Here is a 24257-nt window from a genome sequence, read left to right on the forward strand (position 1 = left end):
GTTGTTTGATGATTGTCTTGCCATTTTAATTTAATTTAGAATTAAATTAATTCTTTCTTTTGGCATTTTACTAACTATCCCACATTGAAAGATGATAGGAATTCTTCGGAACAATTCCCTATAAATACCAATCATTGGTATTGGGAAATTCACTTGAGTTGGTGAACTCTAAGGGATCTCCAATAGCGAGAAAACCTTAGTTTGTAAAGTCTAAGTTATTTTTGGTCTAGCCTCATCTAAGCTACGGGGTAGAGGCCGGTTCCGGTTCGGTGAGCGAGGGTGGGAGCCGTTGGAGGTTTTGCACATGCGGAGCTTGAAACTTTCAAGTCCGAGCTCATTGAGTGAGCGAAGCACGCGTCTAGGGTGAGTTTATTTCTCTCTCTTCTCTTTATGTGTTCGTGTTTTGTTCATTTGCATGCTTTTGTTTATGTTGTAATTATTATGCATGCGATCCGGTTTTCGGATATTGTTTTCATGCGGTGTCGGACACCGCAAAACCCAACAGCGGTATAAGAGCCTTTTGAATTTAATTTTTACAACTAAAAATTAATTAAGGTGATTTAAATGGATTTAAATTTCTGGTTTAGCATCCTAATTAGATTAGGACCTCGTTTTTAATTAGATTAAAATCGTATTTATGCTAATTTTGGCCTACGAACCCCAATTTCGACTCAAAAATAGTGAATTTTGGGTGGAATCGATGTTCTAAATCATTCTTTACCCACAGAGTGTTTAAAAATGACCTTTCAGAAGCCAAAATCCCCCTAGAAAGTGGTTTTTCGAGGGGTTTTTCGTTTGGATCGAAAATTTTTAAATCTTTAAACCTTGATTAATTATGGCATGCAATTGTTGGATTATGTGTTTGATTATACCATTAATCTTCTGCAATTTTAACCCTTATTAAGCATGTTTATGAAGTCATATTGGTACTTAATTTGGTGAGCTATTAATTTCACATAAACTTGAAATTTCACATTTTTGCAAATTAATTGCTTGGAGTGTGGAAATTTATGGTGAATATGATTTTTGAAGCCCCTAAAATGTCAAAGATTCTAACTTTAATTGTTTATTTGTTTGGTCTTAACTTACTAAAGTCCATAATGAACTAATTTTTGATTTTAATCATTTCAAGTTGATTAAAATCTTAAATGTTCATACTTGTGCTTGAGATGTTATTGTTCTTCATATTGGAAGATTACAATATTCAAATATGCATAAGTAATTATTGGATAAATTATTTAATTGGATGATTGGTTATTTATTCAACTATTTTGTCAAATCTCATTGTTAATTTATGTTGGTTAAATTAATTGTGAGAATAGCCCTCAATTTTTGTAGCATCAAGTTGAGCCAAAAATAATTTAAAGAAAGGTTCTTGAATTAATTTTGGTTTTTGCACTAAAATTGAATTTAATTAAGTTGGACTTGTTTTATTTTTATATTGCTCAATATTAATTCTAAAATCAATTTAGAATTAATTTTAAAGTCACACGAAAAAATCGGAATAAAATTTCGAGGCATGAGCATGTGAAATGAGGCCCCAAGCCTCGAGCACCACCCTCGGCTAGCAGGGTTGCATGCGCAACTCGCATGTTGCAGCCGAGGGAGTGCGGGCGTGCTGGTGCATGAGTGTGTGCGAGCGAGCAGCACTTGGTGCGGGAAAGCGTGCGACACAGCACCATGGCGCAGCAGCAGCAGCTAGGCGCGTGCCATGGGCGTGCATGCTGCTAGGCAGCGCCCGGCAGCAGCTCGGCACGCAAGCCCGGGGCTGCTAATTAGCGCCCAGCACTTGCGTGCGTACGAGGGCTGGGGTTGCTAGGCTTGAGCAGCTCGTGGCATATTTTTCTTGTTTTCTTTTGCGGTTTTGTGTTTTAATTAAAACGAGGCTAAGCCTCGGTTTTTCCCGACACTTGCAAAATTATTTGGCAAAATTTTGGATTAATTGGCTTAATTAATTTTAATTGCATTAATTTTAATTAAGTTGGATGTGGAATTTAGTGGGAGCTTCATTAATTGTTTTGAGCTATTATTATTGCATTAATTCACATAATCGGATAATTACTTTGACTAGTTTTAATTAGGCCCGTTAAGCGGATTAACCACCTAAGTTAGTAACTAGTTTTGCACTCATTTTGAATTGTTGCTTAAATTATTTGTAATATGCATGGGCCATTCACTTTAGAAGTGAATGGATGAATGGAATAGTTATTCTAATGCAAGTTTTAAAAAATGACAACTAGTGGGGCCCGACTAGGATAGTAAATACGGACTACGTTTCGTTTTGTATTTTTGTAAATCTAAATACGGACTGCGTGCCGTTAAGTATTTTTATACTTAAGTTATTTAGATTAGTCCTAGTTTTTTCTAGTAGTTGCATAATTGGTGGTGATATCTCGAAGACGGCGTTTCTAAGAAGACGAACCCAAGAAGATGCAATGGAGGCCCTTGAAGATTTGAAGATTCAAGTTTCAAAGGGCAATGCTAGTTGCCAAATGCATCTCTATTTATGCCTTATATATTTTGCTTATATATAGTTGCAATATTAGATGCATGTTTAGGATTTTGAATGTTGAATGATTAATTTAGTTCACTTAAATCAACCCACATAGAAACCTTAAGTCCCTATAAAATTGAGTTAAAATTTGTCATTCCAAAATGACACTTATCGAACTAATGAGAATAGTAATGGGCTATGCTAAAGCAAGGTTTTACTACTTTCCTAGGGACGTAAGGTATACAAGGTATATGCGTTAGTTTTGGTTAAAATCAACGATATCATTAAGGAGTCCTTAGATGTCGTGGCAATGGAGATAAACGTCAAGAAAGCATTAGATGCGACGTTTTATCGAACCAAGAATAGCTTAGAGCTATTAGCAATTGGATTACTTACTTTAAAATATTAAGTGTTAAGACAAGCCAAAGCATGCTTAATCACGTTTAGTTTTTTGGGTCTTGGAATCGTTTTATTCTTGCCTAAAAGAGACAATTTTAAATGTGTGGATAAAACATTTAATAAGATTGAAAGTTTGCATGTATGCTTTAAATTTCTTTCATATTGTTTTATGAATGGTTTTTCATTACAAATTCTTTCAATTGTAGAAAAACGTTTGCAACTAACACCAACAACAACCAATTTTCGTTATGCTCAATTCTCAATAAGGAGAAATTGAATGGGACAAACTTCCTTGATTAGCAAAGGAATTTGCGAATTGTTCTCATGCAAGAGCTAAAGGAATACGTCCTTGACGAGGAAATGCCCGACACTCCTAATGAAGAGGTCACTCAGGCTGCCCTAAACCAATGGCACGTTGCTGTCAAATGCATCATGTTGGCCACAATGTCTCCTGGAACTCCACAATGGAATGGAGTGTTGTCCGAGAGGAGAAATCGAACTCTGTTAGACATGGTTCGATCCATGATGGGTCTTACTGATCTTCCTATCTCTTTTTGGGGACACACACTTCAAACCGCGGCACTAACATTGAACCGCGCTCCATTAAAAGCTGTCGAAAAGACTCCATATTAAGTATGGATGAAGAAACCTCCACGGTTGTCTTTTCTTAAGATTTGGGGTTGCGAAGCATATGTCAAAAGACTCATGTCTGACAAGCTTGCACCAAAATCAGACAAATGTTTCTTTGTGGGGTATCCAAAAGAAACAAAGGGGTATTACTTCTACAACCAATCTGAGAACAAAGTATTTGTTGCTCGAGATGATGTCTTTTTGGAAAAGGAGCATCTTTCCAAAATGACAAGTGGGAGGAAAATCGAACTTGATGAAGTTCAAGAAGATGAGCAACAAAGTCAACTTAACAAAACTGACAATCAAAGTGCTTTGGAAGCAGCTGTTGAAAATGGTCAAAGTCAAATCGACAATGTTCAAAGTCAAAATGACAATGCAAGCGCTCAATCTATTATTCTGTGTAGGTCGCAAAGGCCAAGATCTCAACCAGACATATACCCCGGTATTGTCTTAACCAAGAATCAAGACATCCTAGTTATGGATGAAGATGAGCTAACGACATACAAACAAGCTATGATGAGCCCCGACTCTGCAAAATGGCAAGAAGCCATGAAATCCGAGATGGACTCCATGTTTGAAAATCAAGTCTGGGACTTGGTTGATTTGCCCGAAGGTTATACACCTATCGGTTGCAAATGGATTTTCAAGTTGAAAACCGACAAAGATGGAGTTGTATATGTATACAAAGCTAGACTGGTGGAAAAAGGTTACAGGCTAATTCACGGCGTTTGATTATGATTTCCAATATGTACTATGCCTCTCCTAAGTCCTTCATCCAAACAATGCTGGGAAGATATGCAAGCTAAAGAAGTCCATTTATGGATTAAAGCAGGCAAGCAGAAGCTGGAATCTACGATTCGATGAAGCCATTAGCAAGTTTGGTTTTATCAAGAATCCAGATGAGTCTTGTGTTTACAAGAAGTTCAGTGGGAGTGACATTGCATTCCTTGTCTTATATGTCGATGACATATTGCTCATTGGAAACAACATTCCAATGCTGGAGTCTATAAAGACTTGTCTTGGAAAGTGTTTCTCAATGAAGGACTTAGGAGAGGCACAATACATATTGGGCATCAATATCTACAGGGATAGATCTAATAGGATGATTGGATTGAGCCAAAGTACTTATATTGATAAGGTATTGGCACGATTCACTATGGTGGAAGCCAAGAGAGGCCACTTACTCATGTCTCATGGCATAACTCTCAGTAAGAAATAGTGTCCAAAGACACCTGATGAGCGAGAGAGAATGAGTAAGATTCCATATGCTTCGCTTATTGGATCAATCATGTACGCCATGATATGTACAAGGCCAGATGTATCGTATGCCTTGAGTGCTACGAGCCGATACCAATTAGACCCAAGATAGGCGTATTGGACTGCGACCAAGAATATCCTAAAGTACTTGAAAAGGAACAAGGATAACTTTTTGGTCTATGGTGGGAGTAAGGATTTGGTTGTTAAAGGTTATACCGACACAAGCTTCCGGACTAACAGAGACGACTTCAAGTTGCAATCAGGATACGTGTTCTGTCTTAATGGAGGAGCGTTCAGTTGGAAGAATGCTAAGCAAAGCACGACTGCAGATTTTGCAACAGAAGCCGAATACTTGGCAGCTTCAGAAGCAGCTAAGGAGGCAGTTTGGATTTGTAAGTTCGTTGGTGAACTTGGTGTTGTCCCCTCAATAAAGGGACCGATAGACCTCTACTGTGATAATAGTGGGGCTATTGCTCAGGCCAGAAAGCCAAGGGAGCATCAGAAAGTCAAACATGTCATGAGGCGATTTCACATGATAAGGGAATGGAAGTCCGAGGGTGAAATCAGAATTTGCAAGATTGGAACGAGCGACAATGTAGCCGATCCACTCACTAAACCTTTGCCTCAAGGGAATCAAACATATTAGAGATTGGCTTTGATTTCCCTGTTTATGTGTTTTAATTAAGTTGTGGAGATCTTAATGTAAAACACTATGTTAAACCATCCATTTATGGAGTAATTTTATTTTTCTATAAATTATTATTCCATTTCTATTTAATTGTGGTTTAGAATTAAATAATGAGTCCATTCGATTTGAGAATATTAAAAATGGGGTATCAAGACAATGTCTTGGAAAAAGAAACACCTATTAAGTGAACGTTGAATATCATATCGAAAATTATCCCTAATCAAGGTCATTTGAAAGTTGGACGACTAATGACCACGTGAGATTAGTTTGTAGTATGGTTTATAGCATCGTTTCTTGTGCTACAAGGACAAGAATGTCATAAATCATTTATACAGGTATTAGTTTGGAACTATACCGGATCGACCTATAAGAATACTTTAAGAGATTTAACGATCGTCATAAGTGTATTACTCATTATGGCCATCGGAACCTCTTTCCTCAACCATGAGTATTGTAAGTTCTCTTGTTTGAGTACTAGTCTGTTTTGATGTTGTCAAACGTTTGCCGTACAAGGGGATTATAAAGGCAACACTCGGGCGGCTAGGGCCTTTTAGTAAGGGAAGCTAACAATGCAAGACTGGGAATGTTCCTCTATTGACAAATAGGGAATATGTCTTTGTTGTTTACAAGGCCACTCAAAGAGCGAGACTGTGAAAATGCATGGTCGTGCTCAGATGGATTTTAGAAATTATCTGCTTATTGACAATCAAACTCAGAAAACGATTTTACACTTATGGACGTAATAAGGATGAGGAAGAATCTTACCTTATTGTTCATCAAGAGACATTAAGTGACATAGGAAACAGGCTGTACACAAACAACGCACTTGTCCGGAAAGACAAGTGGGAGATTGAAAGGAATTGTATCCTTCGAACAAGTGTATTATAACGACAGAGGGTTTGGAATTAATTAGGAAAGCTAATTATTTAGTAAGGTCAAGTGATCGGAATGCCTAGCTGGAGGCCGCTTCCGATCAGTAATATTAATGTATAATTAATATTACAGCTTGCTCTTGACTAAGCCCTTTGGGTCACACCCAGTCGTGTAACCGAACCAAAGCGACGAATTAATCCGAAGGATTAAATGAGTCGATGGAGATTTTACAAACTAAGACGTCGGATTACGAGCATAAAGAGTCGAAGCCAAGCGTTGTAGGTCGATTCGAATTCAGGAATCAACAAGACGGAAAAATCAGTCAAACAACAAGTAAACATGCACCAAAGCCCTAGCCTCGCACTGGCCTAGCCATGCGAAGGCTAGCGCGAGCTAGGATGCCTATCCAAGTTGCTGCCGCATGGCGCAAGCTTGGCCGCAAGCCCAACAAGCATCGCATTGCTTGGATGGGCTTGTGCTGCCAAGCTAGCACATGCGGGCTAGCAGCAGGCCTCGCAAGTGAGAGAAGCACCTAACACTAGCAGCTCGCGTATGCTAACGAGGCTTGCTAGTGTGGGCTGTGTTGCTGCTTGGGTCGAGGACGCACGCGAGCAAGCTGGCAGGCCCATCCAAGCACCAGGCCGCCAGCAAGGCGTGCCTTGGTGCCCAAGGCTGGGCGCCAGCTGGCGTGCTGTGAGTGGTGTCGGTTTGTGAGGGGCGATTTTCTTAGGGAGCAAGGGGAAGGTGGTCCTTCCCTTGTGGTCCTCACCTAACCTCTTGTTCTCCTTGTGACATTTGTTGTTTGATGATTGCGTTGCCATTTTAATTTAATTTAGAATTAAATTAATTCTTTCTTTTGGCATTTTACCAACTATCCCACATTGAAAGATGATGGGAATTCTTGGGAACAATTCCCTATAAATACCCATCATTGGGTATTGGGAAATTCACTTGAGTTGGTTAACCCTAAGAGATCACCAAAAGCGAGAAAACCTTAGTTCATAAACTCTAAGTTATTTTTGGTCTAGCCCCGTCTAAGCTACGGGGTAGGGGTCGGTTTCGGTTTGGTGAGCGAGGGTGTGAGCCGTCGGAGGTTTCTCACTTGCGGAGCTTGAAGCTTTCAAGTCCGAGCTCATTGAGGGAGCGAAGCACGCGTCTCGGGTGAGTTTCTTTCTCTCTCTTCTCTTCATGTGTTCGTGTTTTGTTCATTTGCATACTTTTGTTTATGTTGTAATTATTATGCATTCGATCCGATTTTCGAGTTTTGTTTCCGCGCGGTGTCGGACACCGCAAAACCCAACAGGGGTTACTCGAGTTACTCGATCAGGGGTTACTTGATGGGTTCGGACAGGGGTTACTCGAGGGGTTCACTCGGTCAAGGGTTACTTAAGGGGTTTGGTTAGGGGTTAATCGAGTTACTCGGTCAAGGGTTACTCGAGGAGTTACTCGGACATGGGTTACTCGAGTTACTCGGTTAAGAGTTATTTAAGGAGTTCGGTCAAGGGTTACTCGAGTAATTCAGTCAGGGGTTACTTAAGGAGTTCGGTTAGGGGTTACTCGGTCAAGGGTTACTTGAGGGTTCAGTCAAGGGTTACTTGAGGGGTTACTCAGTCTAGGGTTACTCGAGGGGTTTGGTCATGGATTACTCGAAAGGTTACTCGGTCAGGGGTTACTTAAGGGGTTACTCGATCAAGAGTAACTCAAGTAACCCCTGACCGAGTAACTTGAGTAACCTCGGCAACTCGAGTAACCCCCTGACCGAGTAACTCGAGTAACCCTGGCAAGTCGAGTAACCCCTGATCGAGTAATTCAAGTAACCCCTGCCGCACGGTACAACAGGCCGCATACAAAAATTGTGTAGCCTTAATTATGTGTGTGATTATGATGTTAATAATGACATAATATTTCCTTTCACTTAATTTTTATAATAATGATATATTTTCTATTTTATATGTGAATATAATATGTATTTATATGGGTAATTATCTATATGTTTGAATTCATCTATATAAATAGCACATCAAATACATAAGACTATATTATAAATACAAAAAGGAAACATATAATTTGGTATAATCTTTTATGTTTTGTTAATTTCATATTTCATGATAAGTTTTTCAAAGTATTCAGATTTTATGTTTCATGTGGGACAATCTATTGTACAACTAAGCATTTGCTTGGTTTTTGATTTAGGAAACTCCAAATAAGTAAAAAACTTAGCCTTCAAAATCGATTGACGAATAATGAATTATTTTATATAATGTTTAAATAAATAAATTCAGGAAATATAAGTTTAGAAAATTTAAGTAAAGAAAAAAAGACCTTCCAAATCCTCACAACTACGGTTATGCTCTCTTCACCAAATATTTAGGCTATGTTATTTTACATTTGCTGAATTGGGAATTATTTTGTTCTACTGATTTTATTAAAATTAAATTATTTTTTTACCAATTTTAGAGTGTATAAAATGATTCTCAATTATATTTGGGCCCTATTCTCTTCACCTTATATATTTTGCTAAACTGAAATTATTTTTACTGAACTAAAACTATTTTTACTGAACTAAAACTATTTTTACTGAGATTAAATATTTTTGCCGAACGTAAATAATTTTTTACTAAACTTAAATTATCTATCTTTACTAATTCTCTATTATATATGTTTTTTAATATGATTTATTTTTAATTAATTTTTTAGCATTAACCTTTACTTAACTGAACTTATTTTTGCCGGACTTAATTTATTTTTACTAAAATTAAATATTTTTACTAAACTTAATAAAATTAAATATTTTTACTAAACTTAAAAAATGATTTTTACTAAATAATTTTTCAAATAAGGTGAAGAACACATAACCTAGTTCTTTATAGTTACTAATTAAAACTAATTTTTACTAAACTAAACTTATTTTTTCGAGCTTCAATTATCTATCTTACTGAATAAACTTATTTTTGCTAAACTTAGTTTATTTAGGTTGAATTGAAATTATTTATAATAAACTTAAATTAAATTTTACTAATTAATATTTGAATTATGCGAAGAGAACAAGGCATTAATACACTTAAATTTATTTTTCTAAACCTTAATTAAGCTCTATTCTCTTCACATTAAACAAAAAATATTCAGTAAAAATAATTCAGTTTAGTAAACTAATTTCTATTGAATTAAAATAATTATGAGTAAATATAATTCACGTAAGAAAAAGTAATTTCATTTTAGTATAAATTAAGAAAAAATAATTTCATTTTAGCAAAATTGAGTTATAATTGATCATTAACTTTAAAGAACAAATATAACAAAGAATTAGGCCCTGATCTCTTCACCTTAAAATAAAAAATATTCAGTAAAATAATTTCAGTTTAGTAAAAATGATTTCAGTTTAGTAAAACTAATTCTAGTTCAATAAAAATCAACTTTAAAGAAGAAATATAATAGAGAATTAGTAAAATTAAGAATTTTAATTCTGTAAAACTAATTTTAGTTCAGAAAAAAGAGGGTGAAGAGAATAGGGCCTCAGTGAAAATTAGTTTTAATCAATACAAATAATTTCAGTTTGGTAAAAGTCCAATAAAAATATTTAATATTAGCAAAAATAGTTACAATTCAGTAAAAAAAAATTCTATTAAAAAAAAAATAAAATGACTTATTTTTATTAAAATTATTTTTTTTCCCTAAAACTTATTTTTATTAATTTACTGTTACATTTCTTTCGGAAAATTTAAATTTACTGATTAAAACTTGTTTATACTAAACAACACTTATTTTTGTTAAACTTAACTTATTTTTGTTGAACTCAATTAACTTATTGTAACAAAATAAGTTTGATAGTATGTCAATAGTATGACAAATTAACCTCTTTGAGCACCATTGATTCCCTAATTATTTCATGGCCACTCCTGCTGTGAGATCATGCAAATTAAAGATTTAAAGTAGGCTTTTACCTTCATAATAATCCACTCTACCTCGCTAATCTTGTGGAGAACTTCATATCCGATCCTTATTTGATATATTCAATATATTTAAAACCCAACTCCGACTATAATTGAGAAAATGAAATGATAGCAATACCAACCATCCCTAACATAGCATTAGATAAATTTAGGTCATTGATTGGAATATAGAAAAACTAGTTATGCATTAATTATATTAGATATTTACTTAATCGCATACTAAACACACCTTCCAATAATTAAGAATTAAGAATATTATATACGCTAGAACAAACTCGACCGGAAATCTTATTTAGGACCTAATCTTACAACATGAAACTACGATTTAAATATTGTTAGAGAGGGTATTACGGTTCTAAATCTAAGAAAATTTTAAATTAAGTTTGTGTAACTTTTGCTTAGGGTATATATCGATAGTCTAAAACTAAGAAATCCAAAGCATAGTATGACCGGGCCTCCATAAAAGTTCACCCAATCTAATTGTGCACGCAAACCTAATTCCAATAATTCTTCCATTAAAAACATGGAGGTGCTTTAGAAATAACATCGCTTGTCCAGTCGGGTACGAGCTTAAGTTGTCTTTTTTATTGGGATAATATAAATCTCATGCTTCAACTAAGTACTTCAATCTTGTGGCCAGATCGGTAGGAAAAAAAAATACGTTGGCCACTAAACACACCTCACCTCACCTCACAAGGCAACTTCGCCTAACATGGTGGACAATATTAACATCCAAAATCAACATTTAAGGCTTTCTGAATGAACCAAACCATGCATAATATGATACAACCTCTTATGGTAGTCCTTAGTAGTAGAAAATAATTGAAAATTCAACGAATCCTACATATATACTCAAATAAAAACCAAACCACACTGTAAGAGGAGATTGATAGTAATTACATAGAAGATAACTCCGAGTAGCTCAATCATGCAAACAAATAGATAGGAAATATGGGGTAAATATGTTGTATAAAATGAGTATATCAAGATACTTAACCTTTATAATATAGTTAAATTAATTACATACAAATGTCGAAAGTACTAATAAGAATAAATTGTAACTAATAGTAACAATTGGTAATTAATGAATAATAAATTTTAAGTTACTTCGTATTAATGTTTAGAAAAAAGGAAATTAAACAACGAGTATAAAATAACAATTAAATGTAGTATTATTATACAAGGTGATTCTACTCGCGAATAATCATAATATTAGATTACAAGGTGTAACTTTTGGTTTCAATATAATTAATCGAGCATACCAAATTGTTACTAAACAAAACAAGTTTAGATGATGTTACAATGTAAAACCATCTCTTATAAACAAACAGTGAGATGAATTACACAAATATATCAGTTTATCTCAAAGTAAGGTGTTGTCGAGTTGCCAAAATCGGATTGCTACTTCTATTGAATAGATAATAAAGGATTATTCTATACACAATAACAAATTTGATAGGCCATATTGACCAGTTTTAACTATTAAAAGTTAACTCCACTAAGCCTTTATTTAGCTTTTGATTCTTTTTCATGGTTAACAAGTTCAATTAGGAAAATTATATAACAACTCGATTAATTTCAAGATACGTGTCGAATCTAAGAAACTATACAATTAACCAATAGTGTGAGCTTCTTAATGTCATCGGAATCGTAGCAGCGCATGACATCAGCAGTGATTCAAAGTGATTTGAAGTACCATTTATTTATCACGTTTAACAAAAAGATAATTAATTACTATCTATATATACAAATAATCTATTAAGAAACAAATCCAAAGAACACATGTCGTTTTAAATTTCTCCTATTCCTTTTGAGTAAGAAGAAGCAAGAACGGTTGAAGATCTATAATAATTACTTTTTTCTTCATTCCTTAATGCTTATTCCATTGATATTTTTCTATAGTTTTCATTGTATAAACATTTAGAAACTTAAATTAAATTATCTTTGCTGAATTTTAATCAATTTTGTCGATTATAAAAATTTACTTATTTTTACCTAATTGAATTTTTTTTTTTCCATATATATCAATAAATAATCATGGTAAAAAATCGAATCATAGAACATAATCTACATTTTAGGAAATGGAAAATACACATGAAAATGTTTGATGTCACAATTCTCATCCTCTCTAGTCACTCCTTAATACCGTTAGGTTTTAAAGCAATTTCACTATTTTATATTTAAGTCATTCACAATTTGTCTGTCTTAACAATTTCAGACACTTTCTCCCTCTAAAAAAATACCCTCCTATTTCTTCGAATACTTCCTTCTACCAAATTGAAACCTTGAATTTGAGAATTCTGCAAAACTTTTCCAGAATTTCGAGTTCTGGCTTACTCGCTATTCAGGTGAATTCAATGGTTATCTTAGTTTTCTTTGGAATTCAAATTGAATATCTTTCATTGTTGCAAAAGAAAGCTCAAATTTTTCTAATTTGTTTTTGCAGATTTTTGGTGTTGAGTTGAACCCAGTGAAAATCCTCAGAAATTACGCCATTGGTAATCAATGGGTCGTTCTCGAGCAGTTGTTCCTTGCCCCAGTGATGATGATCCCAACCAAAAGTAACTTAAAATTTTTAAGCTATATTTATTTTATATTCGTTTTTATTTTCTATTACCCTTACTTTTGTTAATGTTGGGTTTACCATTTGTTTGATGAAAGTGTTTGTTTGTTTTTTATTACTGTTTTTGTGATGATTGAATGTTTAGGCCTTGCTTCTTCCATAAATTTGTGTGGGATTTTTTAAATTTTTTATAGTTGGTTTAAGCATTTGCTTGATGAAATTGTGTCCATTTTTTTTGTTATTACTCTGTATGATTATCGAAGGTATTAGACATTTGGTTGATTAAATTGTGTGTGTGTGTGTGTGTGTGTTTTTTTTTAAAAATTGTTATTATGATAGCTGAATGTTTAAGGCATTTGTTTGATTAAATTGTGATTTTCTATTTTATTTTGATAATTGAATGTTTAAGGCATTTTTTTGATTAAATTGTGTGTTTTTCTAATGTGTTTTGATGATTGAATGTTTTTAAAGTTCTGAGTTAAGTGAAAGTTTTTTTTTTCTTTTCTGTTTTTGATTACTTGGTAATTTGGTATATATAAGTGAACTTGCAATTGAAATTGTGAGTGATATAAATACATAAATGATGTTTGGATTGAAGGGTATGTGTAAAATACGTTGTCGTAAATGTCGTTAATGTTTCCTTATAATGTTATTTTTGGAAAATGGAAAAGATAGGATCAGATATAGAAGGTATCATTGTGTTGGGCGCAGTCAAACTTGATTTTTGGGACTTGGCTGGGTTGCCTAATTTGATGACAGGATTGAAAGTAAATAAGTGTGGGAATGTGAAGAAAATGGACAATAGCTTCTACTCATAACTATAGAAAAAATTCGTGGATGCATTGTAATGTTGCTTAAGGTGGTATGACATTTCAAAAGCTTAGTTGTGGCAACAACAGATTTAAACGATTTTCCATTGCTTTCCCTCCCTTTTCTTAGCCATACCCCATACCCAATTGTTATTTAAGAAATAAGGGTCCCTTCCTCTCCCTCTCTTCCTTTTCACTTCAACCCCTTTTATTCAAACAAGCTGTTAATGTCATGTTTAATTTTCTTCCCTTTCTTCGTCATCTAATCACACAATTATTCTTTTAACTGAACATGTATAGAATTTTTTGATAGCTTTGTTGCTTTAATTTTGAAGAGTGATTTTTTATTGCAAGATTTTGTTTACAAACAACTTGCGTTGGAGCAAGATAGCCTGTTCCATATTCGGCAGCTCATTTTCGTCTTTCACTCTTTCATATTGATATTTTTTACATGAGCTTCTAGTTTATACTTTACAGAAGATCTGAGAATTCTCTAACACTAGTATTATTAATCCCATCATTTTAGATTTTTAAGTCTTTTGTTGTGAGTATGCATGTGTGGTACGTGGTATTTAGTTATATGCCATACGCTGTACAGAAATAGGAATATCGGCTGCTTCATGTTGTGAATTTAGTGCTATTGGTGACTGCATGTGTTTGGGACTTTGGATAAATGAATTTCTCTTTTCTTGAACCTAGTTATTATTTTTTTCCCTGAGAGGGTTTAGTTAAAAAAAAATAGCCATCAGAATGTGTTTGGGACTTTGGATAAATGAATTTCTCTTTTCTTGAACCTAGTTTTTTTTTTTTCTTTTTTCCTTGAGAGGGGTTAGTTAGTTAAAAAAATAGTCATCAGAACACCATTAAGAAATTACTCCTAAGTAGAAGAAATATTGGAAATTTGTATTTGGTTGCATTTTGGATTTACTGGAAAGAAACCAATTTTATGGAACTTGGAACATTAATCCATCATAATCGATGGCAAAAAAAAAAACACATGCATTTAGCTCACAATTTTCTAGATAAAAGCCCCGATATCCTGATTCTTGTTTTAGCTGATTCCTTGTTGACTAGCATATCTAGATTTGTAGTTCTCTAATTCTAGAACTCAAAGGCCTTCATTTGCCACACTTATCGTCGCACTATTTGAATTAATTATTACACAATGACTTGGTGAAGATATTAAAGGCAAGTTCGAGCTAGACATGCTGAGTCATGTTTTGGCTTGATTACCCCTCAATTTGAGGTAATGCTGTGATTTGTTAAATAGTCAGATGACCGACAATTCATGTAGCATTGGTTGCCCTTGCATAACAACTCGAAGCCATTGATAATGTAAACAATATTTACTATTAGGGTCATTCGTTGCCCGTGTTTTGAAGGAAAGTGTAGCACAATGCAAGTATCACTAGTCTTTTTGCATAAATAGCGTTGGTAATTAGTAACCTACCTCTCCCCTCCCCCCCCCCCCCACCTTTTTAGGTGAAATTCCATTGAAATATCCTACAAAATTTTCTTGTGTTTTTTCGACTGTTTTGAAACTATACTCTCCTACTTGCTCGTAGTATTTTTTATTGTATCCTTCGTAAACCTTTACTAGTAGTTCGATGTTGAATAAGTACTTGTTTTTGTCTAATTAATGAACATTTTATTACTCAGTATCACTTTTTTCTACTATAGTATTTTTAATTTTTGGACTTTGGACTTGTATCACGGTGAGCAAGTATGTTGGCTTACTTCCAAGGGTGATAGGGGTGGTGGAAAGAAGTTTTATACTTCTTGTTAGTGGTTCATCTTTTGATTTAGGTCAAAGTGCTTTACTTTTCCTAGGATATATGAAGATGGTTAGTAAAGGGTGGTGTTATCACAAAATGTGTTGCCTTACCTTTGTTTAGCCTTTTTTAGCATCATGATTTTCATATTTTATCTTCCCTTTTTTTCAATTATTATTGGAGTATCACATTTGATTTTTTCCATATTGGTTCCCTAATCCTTTCAAAAGGTAATGGAAAGAGAACTTTGTACTTCTTGTTAGTGGTTTATCTTTTGATTTAGGCTTAAGTGCCTTACTTTTCCTAGGATATATGAAGATGTTTAGTAAAAGGTGGTGTTGTGACGAAATGTGTTGCTTTACCTTTGTTTAGCCTGTTCAGCATCATGATTTTCATATCTTATCTTCCCTTTTCTCAATTATTATTGGAGTATCACATTTGTTTTTTTCTATATTGGCTCTCTAATCCTTTTCATATCTTATCTTCCCTTTTCTCAATTATTATTGGAGTATCACATTTGATTTTTTCCATATGGGCTCTCTACATATCTTATCTTCCCTTTTCTCAATTATTATTGGAGTATCACATTTGATTTTTTCTATATTGGCTCTCTAATCCTTTGCATATCTTATCTTCCCTTTTCTCAATTATTATTGGAGTATCACATTTGATTTTTTCCATATGGGCTCTCTACATATCTTATCTTCCCTTTTCTCAATTATTATTGGAGTATCACATTTGATTTTTTCTATATTGGCTCTCTAATCGTTTGCATATCTTATCTTCCCTTTTCTCAATTATTATTGGAGTATCACATTTGATTTTTTCCATATTGGCTCTCTAATCCTTTCAAAGGGTGATGGTCTGATGGAGCCATGGAGGTGGTGGTAAGAGTGTTTTATACTTCTTGTTAATGGTTAATCTTTTGATTTAGGTCCAAGTGCCTTACTTTTCCTAGGGTATATGAAGATGACTAGTTACCTTTGTTTAGCTTTTTCACCATCATGATTTTCATATCTTATATTTCCTTTTCTCTCAATTATTATTGGAGTTGGTATATGAAATCACATTTGATTTTTTCCATATTGGTCTCCTATTCCTTGATTTTTTTCCCATTTGGTTTCAATTATTGATATTTCACCCAATAATTGGTTGGCCTAATTAGGGTTGAGCACAAATATAAGTACTAGTATATTTGCTAGGCGCATCTCTTAGAATAATGACCTTTGAAAAATCATCTTCTCTTTATTCACCCTCAATATTTCATTGTGATAATCCAATGCAAGAAAATAATATGCAGAATCTCCACCACGATGATGGTCCCATTTTAAGGTTTGTTTTTGATATCTATTACACATTAACTTTTTACATGTAATCTTTTTTATTTGATCCTTAGCTCATGTGTTTACTTTCGTGTTATGAGAATTCTTTTCTCTTCATTATGATATCATTCTTTATGAAGAATGGTAAAGTACTTAGCTATTTATAGAGATTTGCAACCTCACTCTCTTTTTCTCTTAGTAGAGAGTGGAGAGGAAGGGATTTGGATTGGAATTAATGATGTTTCTTGACTTCATTAGACCTTGACATGATTGACAAAATTTCAATATGATCTTACAATCAAAATGTGAGTTTCGATCTGTAGTAGAAATTCATGTCTTAATATCTTCAAATTCTACCTAAAATCTAGAGCAATAGGGCCATAATATAATTCCACAATCTTTAGACTATATGATATTGTTTCCAACATGTTAACTAATAAACCGTTTAATTAGTTATATTGCACTTTTATATTTTATATACATGCTGTGTAGTTTTAAATTACATTATCACTCCGTTTCACTTTAATTGGCCACATTAGAAGTCTTCTTAAAAAAAAAAAAATGGCTACGTATACAATAATAACCTTGATAATTTATATGGAGTGGAATTGTTAAGATATAAACATCTAAATTTGACTTTACACATTAAACTCTAACAATAGATACAGTAATATGAGATAATTAATAATTTAATTTACTGTTTCGAAATCGAATCTAGGCCTATTAAAGTGGGCGGAGGGAATGAGATAAGTGCTTTCATATTTAAAATATTAATTAAAATTTTTTTATTATAAAAATTTATTTATTGTAATGACATTGTTTGTTGTTGTCTTTGTGAGACTATTACTACACATCAAAACTTGGCTTGATACCACATGTCACGTGCTGACTATTTGCCTTAGTCTTTTTGCTCGCAACCTACTAGAGTCACCACCCGTTAGACTCTAGTCAAGGCTCCCAAAGTACTTAGCAAGGCTAAGTGATGATGCTTCAAAGTTAAATGTGGAAGGTTTAAAGGCACAAGTAAGAAAGTATTTAAGAAAGAGATTTCTCAAAGGATGCTTTGTATTATGCTTGAGAGAGTTTACAATTGTGTGGATCATAAAAAACCGAGGGGGATGATCCTTATTTATAACCCTCCTTACTACCTAGAGCCTTCCTATCTAGAATGTTCATAACCTCCTCAAATGGAGGATTCTACACACTTAAGTCCTAGAGACTTCTACTCTATTCTAAGTTCATCTCTCTTATGTACAAGAATCTAGAGAACTCTACACACTTCTAGCTCATAGAGTTTGTACAAGATCGCCCTAGAAAGTTTTAGAAGCTTCCGGACGTCAACCAAACCTCTTAGTGCAATCTGGACATTTCCGGGCCCTACCTTGAAAATCCGACTTCACCATGATGTTCATTGCCCCAAAAACGGTGGACCCTCAAATTTGGGCCCATCTTCTATGTTACTTGGACTTAAGAACCCATGTCCGATACGGGTACGTGTCCAAGCGTCCGACTTGGCTAATATGTGAAAAAATTCCATGATTTTGAATTAAAAGTGAAGTGTCCAAGTGTCATACCCATGTGGAGTCCGACACGGATACTTGTGTTGAAATGAAGAGTCTGAGTAACACAGGTTTTCTTAGTTTTAATTGATGTACTATAAGAATGAGGTCTGTACTAATATTTGAAGTGTCATTATGATACTTGTTGCAACTCTGTAGGATCTTATGATCCTAGGTTCGAATTTTAAGCATCCACTTCCACATATCCCGCAAATATTTCCTGAGGGGCAAGGGGGTGGCATGGAGGGCGAGTCTTGGAGGATTAGATAAACATGCCTGGATCTATCTTAATTAAGAGCTTTGAAATTATACGTGCTATCTTTCTTTGATGTGCATTTTGTTTTTAGAATTTTGTAAGGTGGAAAACCTTTCTGGTTTAAAGATATGTAGTACCTTGGGTGAAGAAGTGTACTACTGATGCTGGCTATAATTTAGAACTAATTATGATACTTTTTGGTCAGCATGTAAGAGTTGAACAAGGCCTGTCAGGAATCTATATTATAACTTAACAATTTTTTTTAACTTCTCACCACAACTCTCCAAAACCGCATTCCTTGAATTTGTTACACTTTTTTTTTTTGGAATAACTTCCACCCTCCAAAATTAACAACCCCCTCCCCCCCCTTAAATAACTTCCACTTTTACTTTTTTATTCTCGTGCACTAGCACAGGTACACTCTAGTAGTAAAACTTGTACAAGCATGCAAAAACCTGTCACACTGGTAAAATCTGGCACAGTGGATGACCTAAAACTAGATAGAGAGTTAAATTATTTTCCTTTGGATTTGCTAATCAGTGCAACAGGCGAGGATGAGAGATTTGGAGCTCTAGGGAAGACTGAATATCATGTTGTCTACTAATATTGATTCAGGCTCTTGGAGATTGAGGAAGAAGAGGGGAAAGAAAAAGGGTCAAGAATAATGGTGGATTTAGGGATTAAATTTGTGAGCCCATGTGAAGATAAAACCAGTTCCATGAGCTCATGTAGTATTCAAATATAGAGAAAAGGCAAGTTTGGCAATGTGGAACTAGAAACACTCAATATATTGTAGCAACATTGATGGTGTTATTGGAGAGAAAGAAAATGAGGCCAGTGTGTGCGTGCGTGCGTGCGTGTGTGTGTGTGTGTGCGCGCACGCGCTGTACAGTGCCTTTTTAAGGATAACCTTATTTAATCGCTTCCATCAATTTCAAGCTCGCTACTTCTGTTCTTTTATTGACATGTGATTTTTTTTCATTGCTAGTCTTCCATTTCCTTTATTCTACTTGGATGCCTATCAATTGTACCTGTTCCCTTCATACAAACACTTCTTTATATCCATTATATATTGAGAACTGTGCGCTTATCTCTGGTAGATCAAAGAGGAAAAAGGCTGTCTCAAGTGTAGAGAACACCGAGTCTGTAACGGCAGGTATCAAGATCCTACTTTCTGGCTGCTTGATACCAGAATAATATGTATCATCTCTTCAGGAAAAAAACATATTATTTCTCTTGCTAATCCTCATCCTCCATCATCAGGTCAGGGCTCAAGTGATGGGAAGAAGGCACTCTATCACTGTAATTATTGCAATAAAGATATTTCAGGATTGATTCGCATTAAGTGTGTAGTGTGTCCAGATTTTGACCTCTGTATTGAGTGCTTTTCTGTTGGTGCTGAGGTTAATCCTCACAAAAGCAACCATCCATATAGGGTTATGGTAAAAGATATATTTTTTTTATTATTTATTTTATTTTTGCTTCATATATACTTCGTAGTTTTTATTTTTAAATTTAGCTAGAAATTTATCATTTATTTTATTCTTTTCACTGTAATTATTTTACTTTTACAGGATAGCCTGTCATTCCCTTTAATATGTCCTGATTGGAATGCAGATGAAGAGTCATTGCTCCTAGAGGTAATATTATTACTGAGGTTATTCTATTGCATCAAGTTTTAGAAATACTGTTTTCTTCCCTAAAACTTTTTCTTTTACTATGCTGGTAATATGAATTATATTGTAATTCTTTAATGTGATCTTTGCAATGTGAGAGTTGTCATCTGGTTGCCTCGTTACTAAACATTGCTTCTTCATATGTGCAGGGGATTGAAATGTATGGGCTCGGTAATTGGGCTGAAGTGGCGGAGCATGTAGGAACAAAAAGCAAATCAGAATGTATTGATCACTATGATAATATATACATGAACTCTCCTTGCTTTCCGCTTCCGGTAGTATAACTTTCTTCAACTAAAGTTCTTTCCTTTCTTTAAACATTTGACTACAACCTCAATATTATGTCTTTGTAGGACCTGTCTCATGTTGCTGGAAAGAATAGAGAGGAACTTTTTGCTATGGCCAAGGAACATAGTAACCCTAAAGGTTTGTGATTAATTATTACTTGATGATGTGTGTGTTTTCAGAAATTGTAAATTCAGGATTGAATAGTACTTAAAGGAGATAGGACAAAGCAACTTCTGAAGTAAATAATACGCTATTAAAATTCTGACATATTTTGGGAGTACTGAAAGTTTTTATCCTTTTTTGTGTTGTTCTTTTCGAAGTTTCTTGTGTTAAACATTCTTTGTGTTTGTATTTCTGATAGCTACTGGTCCAGCTCTGAAAGAAGAATTATCAAAAGAAGAGTCTATAAATCCTGCAACAGTAAAGTATGGCCTGTTTCCCTTAAGTTTCTTTAATACCGGCTTTAGGATACTGTCTATCTTCTTACTTTTAATGTCTGTAAAGGATTGAAGAACCGCAGAAAGAGGCTTCAGGTAGCCACTCTTCTCAGGCTGGTATGTAGATCTCAAATTGCTGTTCCTTGTTAATATTTGAATCTTTGCACTGCTTTATATGTATGAGTTTGATTTTAATTTTGCTTCTGGTGTGGATTCTGCAATGATATGGGCAGTTGAGAAGCCAACAAATGTCCTTTCAGTCCAAGATGGGAGTGACGTCATCAAAGTTGAAGGTCTGATTACAGAATAAGTAATATTTATCACTGTTATACTTGACAGTTCTTAGACATGTTCTTTGATATAATTGATTGGTTGTGCAGACTCTCACCTCAACCGGAGTGTTGGAGAAAAGAAACCTAAAGCGTCAGCTGATGAAGGACCTCCAGTTACAGATTTATGCGGGTACAATCCCAAAAGAGAGGAATTTGAGGTAGAATATGATAATGATGCTGAACAATTACTGGCAGATATGGAATTCAAAGACACTGACACAGAAGCTGAACGTGACTTAAAGCTAAAAGTTTTGCGAATCTACAATCGGAGGTTGTCACATATCCCCTTTTTTATTTTATTTTTTGTATGCATTTATCAGTGGTAAAATCATTCTCATCCAAAATTTTGGAATAAGCTGCCTTATTTTGGGAAGTATGAGTATACTTGCAATATATAACCCAAATTTAAGATTTCTTAATGAATGTATGAGGCGCTAGGAATTTGCACATATTTATTATGTGTGCTAAGGCGCTAACAAGGTAAAGGTGTTAAGTGAATGTGTCTGTTTCTAGCATCATTGTAGTCTGTGGCACCCGGTGCTTTCCCTACTTATTTGCTTATAGATGTTCTGTCTGATTGGTTTGCGTACTTATAGAGTTGTAGTTCTTGTCCTCTGGTATGGCTTTTCACGTTTCATCTATGACATTCTTATCATTAAAGTAAGCTGTGATTTTAGTGAAGTCATGGAAGTTTTTATATTGGCTGTTGCCTGATGGCTAGTGCAAACAAAATGTGAATGTAAATGAGTCTGCCTTAGCTGACCTTCCTTGAGCAATCAACTTTACCAAATCACTAAAGCATCCCCGCATTTTTGCCTTTCCCTAGTTTCTCTCACGTCTAGTTAGATAAAGATTATTATTGGTTATATTGAACAGCTTTGTTAGCACTTTTTTCTAGACGTTAAATTTTGTTGTTGATAATCTATTTGAACTAGTACCCAATCAGCATATAACTTATAAGTGGCATGGGTTGATCTTTCATATCAGGCTTGATGAGAGGAAGCGTAGGAAGGATTTTGTACTTGAGAGGAATTTACTGTACCCAGATCCTTTCGAGAAAACTTTGACACCTGAAGAGAAGGAATTATGCCAGCGTTACAGGGCATTCATGCGTTATCACTCAAAGAAAGAGCACGAGGAGCTGTTGACGTCTGTCGTTAATGAACATCGAATTCGCAAAAGATTACAGGATCTACAGGTCAAAGCTAAAATTTTAATTTTTTTCGAAGTTTGAACATATACACATTTATGCTTTATTTAGTGGCCAAACTAAGTAGGCAGATTTAATTTAATTTTATTGGTTCTTGAATGAGTTTCTAGTTTTAGTGAGTCAAAATTCTTTCTGAATATTTTCCAATAAAGGATTTATAGTTGGCTTGTTTCACTGAATTTCTTCACCAAATCATGTCTAAACCTGATAGATTGTAGAAGCTTTGAAACCAGGGAATTTCGCTGAATTAGTTCCTCAAATTTCTCTGTAAATTTTATATCTTGCTGTGGAATTTATAGTAAGATTTGTTCCTTCGCAGGAAGCTAAGGCTGCTGGTTGCCGCACCTCTGCTGAGGCAGATATATACATAGGGAGGCAAAGGAGGATGGAAGCTGAGGAGAATGCCCGCAAACAGAGAGAGAGTATTGAGGCTGGTGCAGGGGGTAAAGTGTTGCTGAGGAGTAATAGAGATTTTGTCAGCAAGGACTCAGCTTCAACGACTACAGGACAGTTTAAGACGAACTCCCTTGACGAGTGGGATATCACTGGGTTCCCAGGGGCTGATCTGCTCTCAGACAAGGTAAGCTCTATTCATAAATTTCCATCTGTCCCAACATACAAGTTTTCAAGTGCTCTTTGATATGCTTCAATATATATAAATTTAGTACGATTTTTCATGCGAACTCTGTTGACTGGTTCAAGGTAGCTTATATATCACTATAGAGAAATAGTTCATAATTTTTGGGAGTTAATCCTGTAACATGTCAACATTTTACTACCTGCTTCAACTCCGAATTCCTCCCACTGCAAAAAGTATGAGAAAAAAAAGAGGCAGGAAACCTTAACAGGAAATACGAAAGTTCAAAAGAATTTATATCTACTCCATAGTATATATTATCTTATGCTCCAATTGGCATATTACTCTATTTTGGTTGTGACATTTTTACTCGTTTGCAGGAGAAAAAGCTTTGTGCGGAGATTAGGATTCTACCTTCACATTATCTTAACATGTCGCAAACTCTGACTATGGAAGCATTCAAGGGGAATATTACCAAGAAATCTGATGCTCATAATTTGTTCAAGGTCGATCCTAGCAAAGTCGATCGAGTGTATGATATGCTTGTGCAGAAGGGAGCTATATCTCAGTGAAGGCCTTGTATGTTCCCATCTTCAGTTTCAAATAAATTTCATTTAATTAAACCACAGAATCACAGTTAATTTTTCGCTGCCTAGGTAGGATAAAGTTTTTAAGGATAGACTATGATGTATGTCAGAATTTTATTTTATATTATATGCGAACCACATTTATTTTTGCAATAACCGTATTTCGAGGGCAATGGTTTTGCCAAAATCAATTTGCTATCTGCTATTTACCATGTTCATATATGGGAAAGTTGAGGTGTAGATTGCCATCACCATTTTATGTGCAAGCATGATTCTATGTGACAAATTACACTAATTTTCTGATAGTATGTTTGTATGATTGATTGATTGTATGTGTAGCTTTGGATGACTTTATATGCTGAGTACCTTCACAATCACATCTCTCCCATAATTTAAAAATCTGACGCACAACGCACAAGCCCCTTTTATACTTGCCTTCTTTTACCCTTTTCCCTTTACCTTTCTTCATAGCACAAGAGGAAAATGCGAGTGTGTGTCAAGTACACCCGGGTGTAGGATAAAAAGTTTATCTTTCTTTCGATAAAGACATCTCATTTGTTTTCTTCATGGTGTCTCAT

General features: G+C 34.6%; 1 protein-coding gene across 1 annotated transcript; it reads left to right on the forward strand.

The window, feature by feature from the left end:
* The first annotated feature begins 12412 nt into the window (after window positions 1–12412).
* LOC110686044 (transcriptional adapter ADA2-like) lies at window positions 12413–23934 on the forward strand. The gene is made up of 14 exons (XM_021862615.1): window positions 12413–12639; window positions 12738–12852; window positions 19673–19728; window positions 19836–20014; window positions 20147–20212; window positions 20398–20523; window positions 20602–20674; window positions 20898–20961; window positions 21041–21090; window positions 21207–21266; window positions 21354–21576; window positions 22293–22503; window positions 22835–23095; window positions 23473–23934. Exons 2-14 carry the CDS (start codon window positions 12797–12799, stop codon window positions 23662–23664), a joined length of 1617 nt encoding a protein of 538 aa, XP_021718307.1. The 5' UTR covers window positions 12413–12639; window positions 12738–12796; the 3' UTR covers window positions 23665–23934.
* The last annotated feature ends 323 nt before the right edge of the window (window positions 23935–24257 follow it).

The sequence above is a fragment of the Chenopodium quinoa genome, unplaced genomic scaffold (assembly GCF_001683475.1).
Source record: "Chenopodium quinoa cultivar QQ74 unplaced genomic scaffold, ASM168347v1, whole genome shotgun sequence".
NCBI lineage: Eukaryota > Viridiplantae > Streptophyta > Magnoliopsida > Caryophyllales > Amaranthaceae > Chenopodium > Chenopodium quinoa.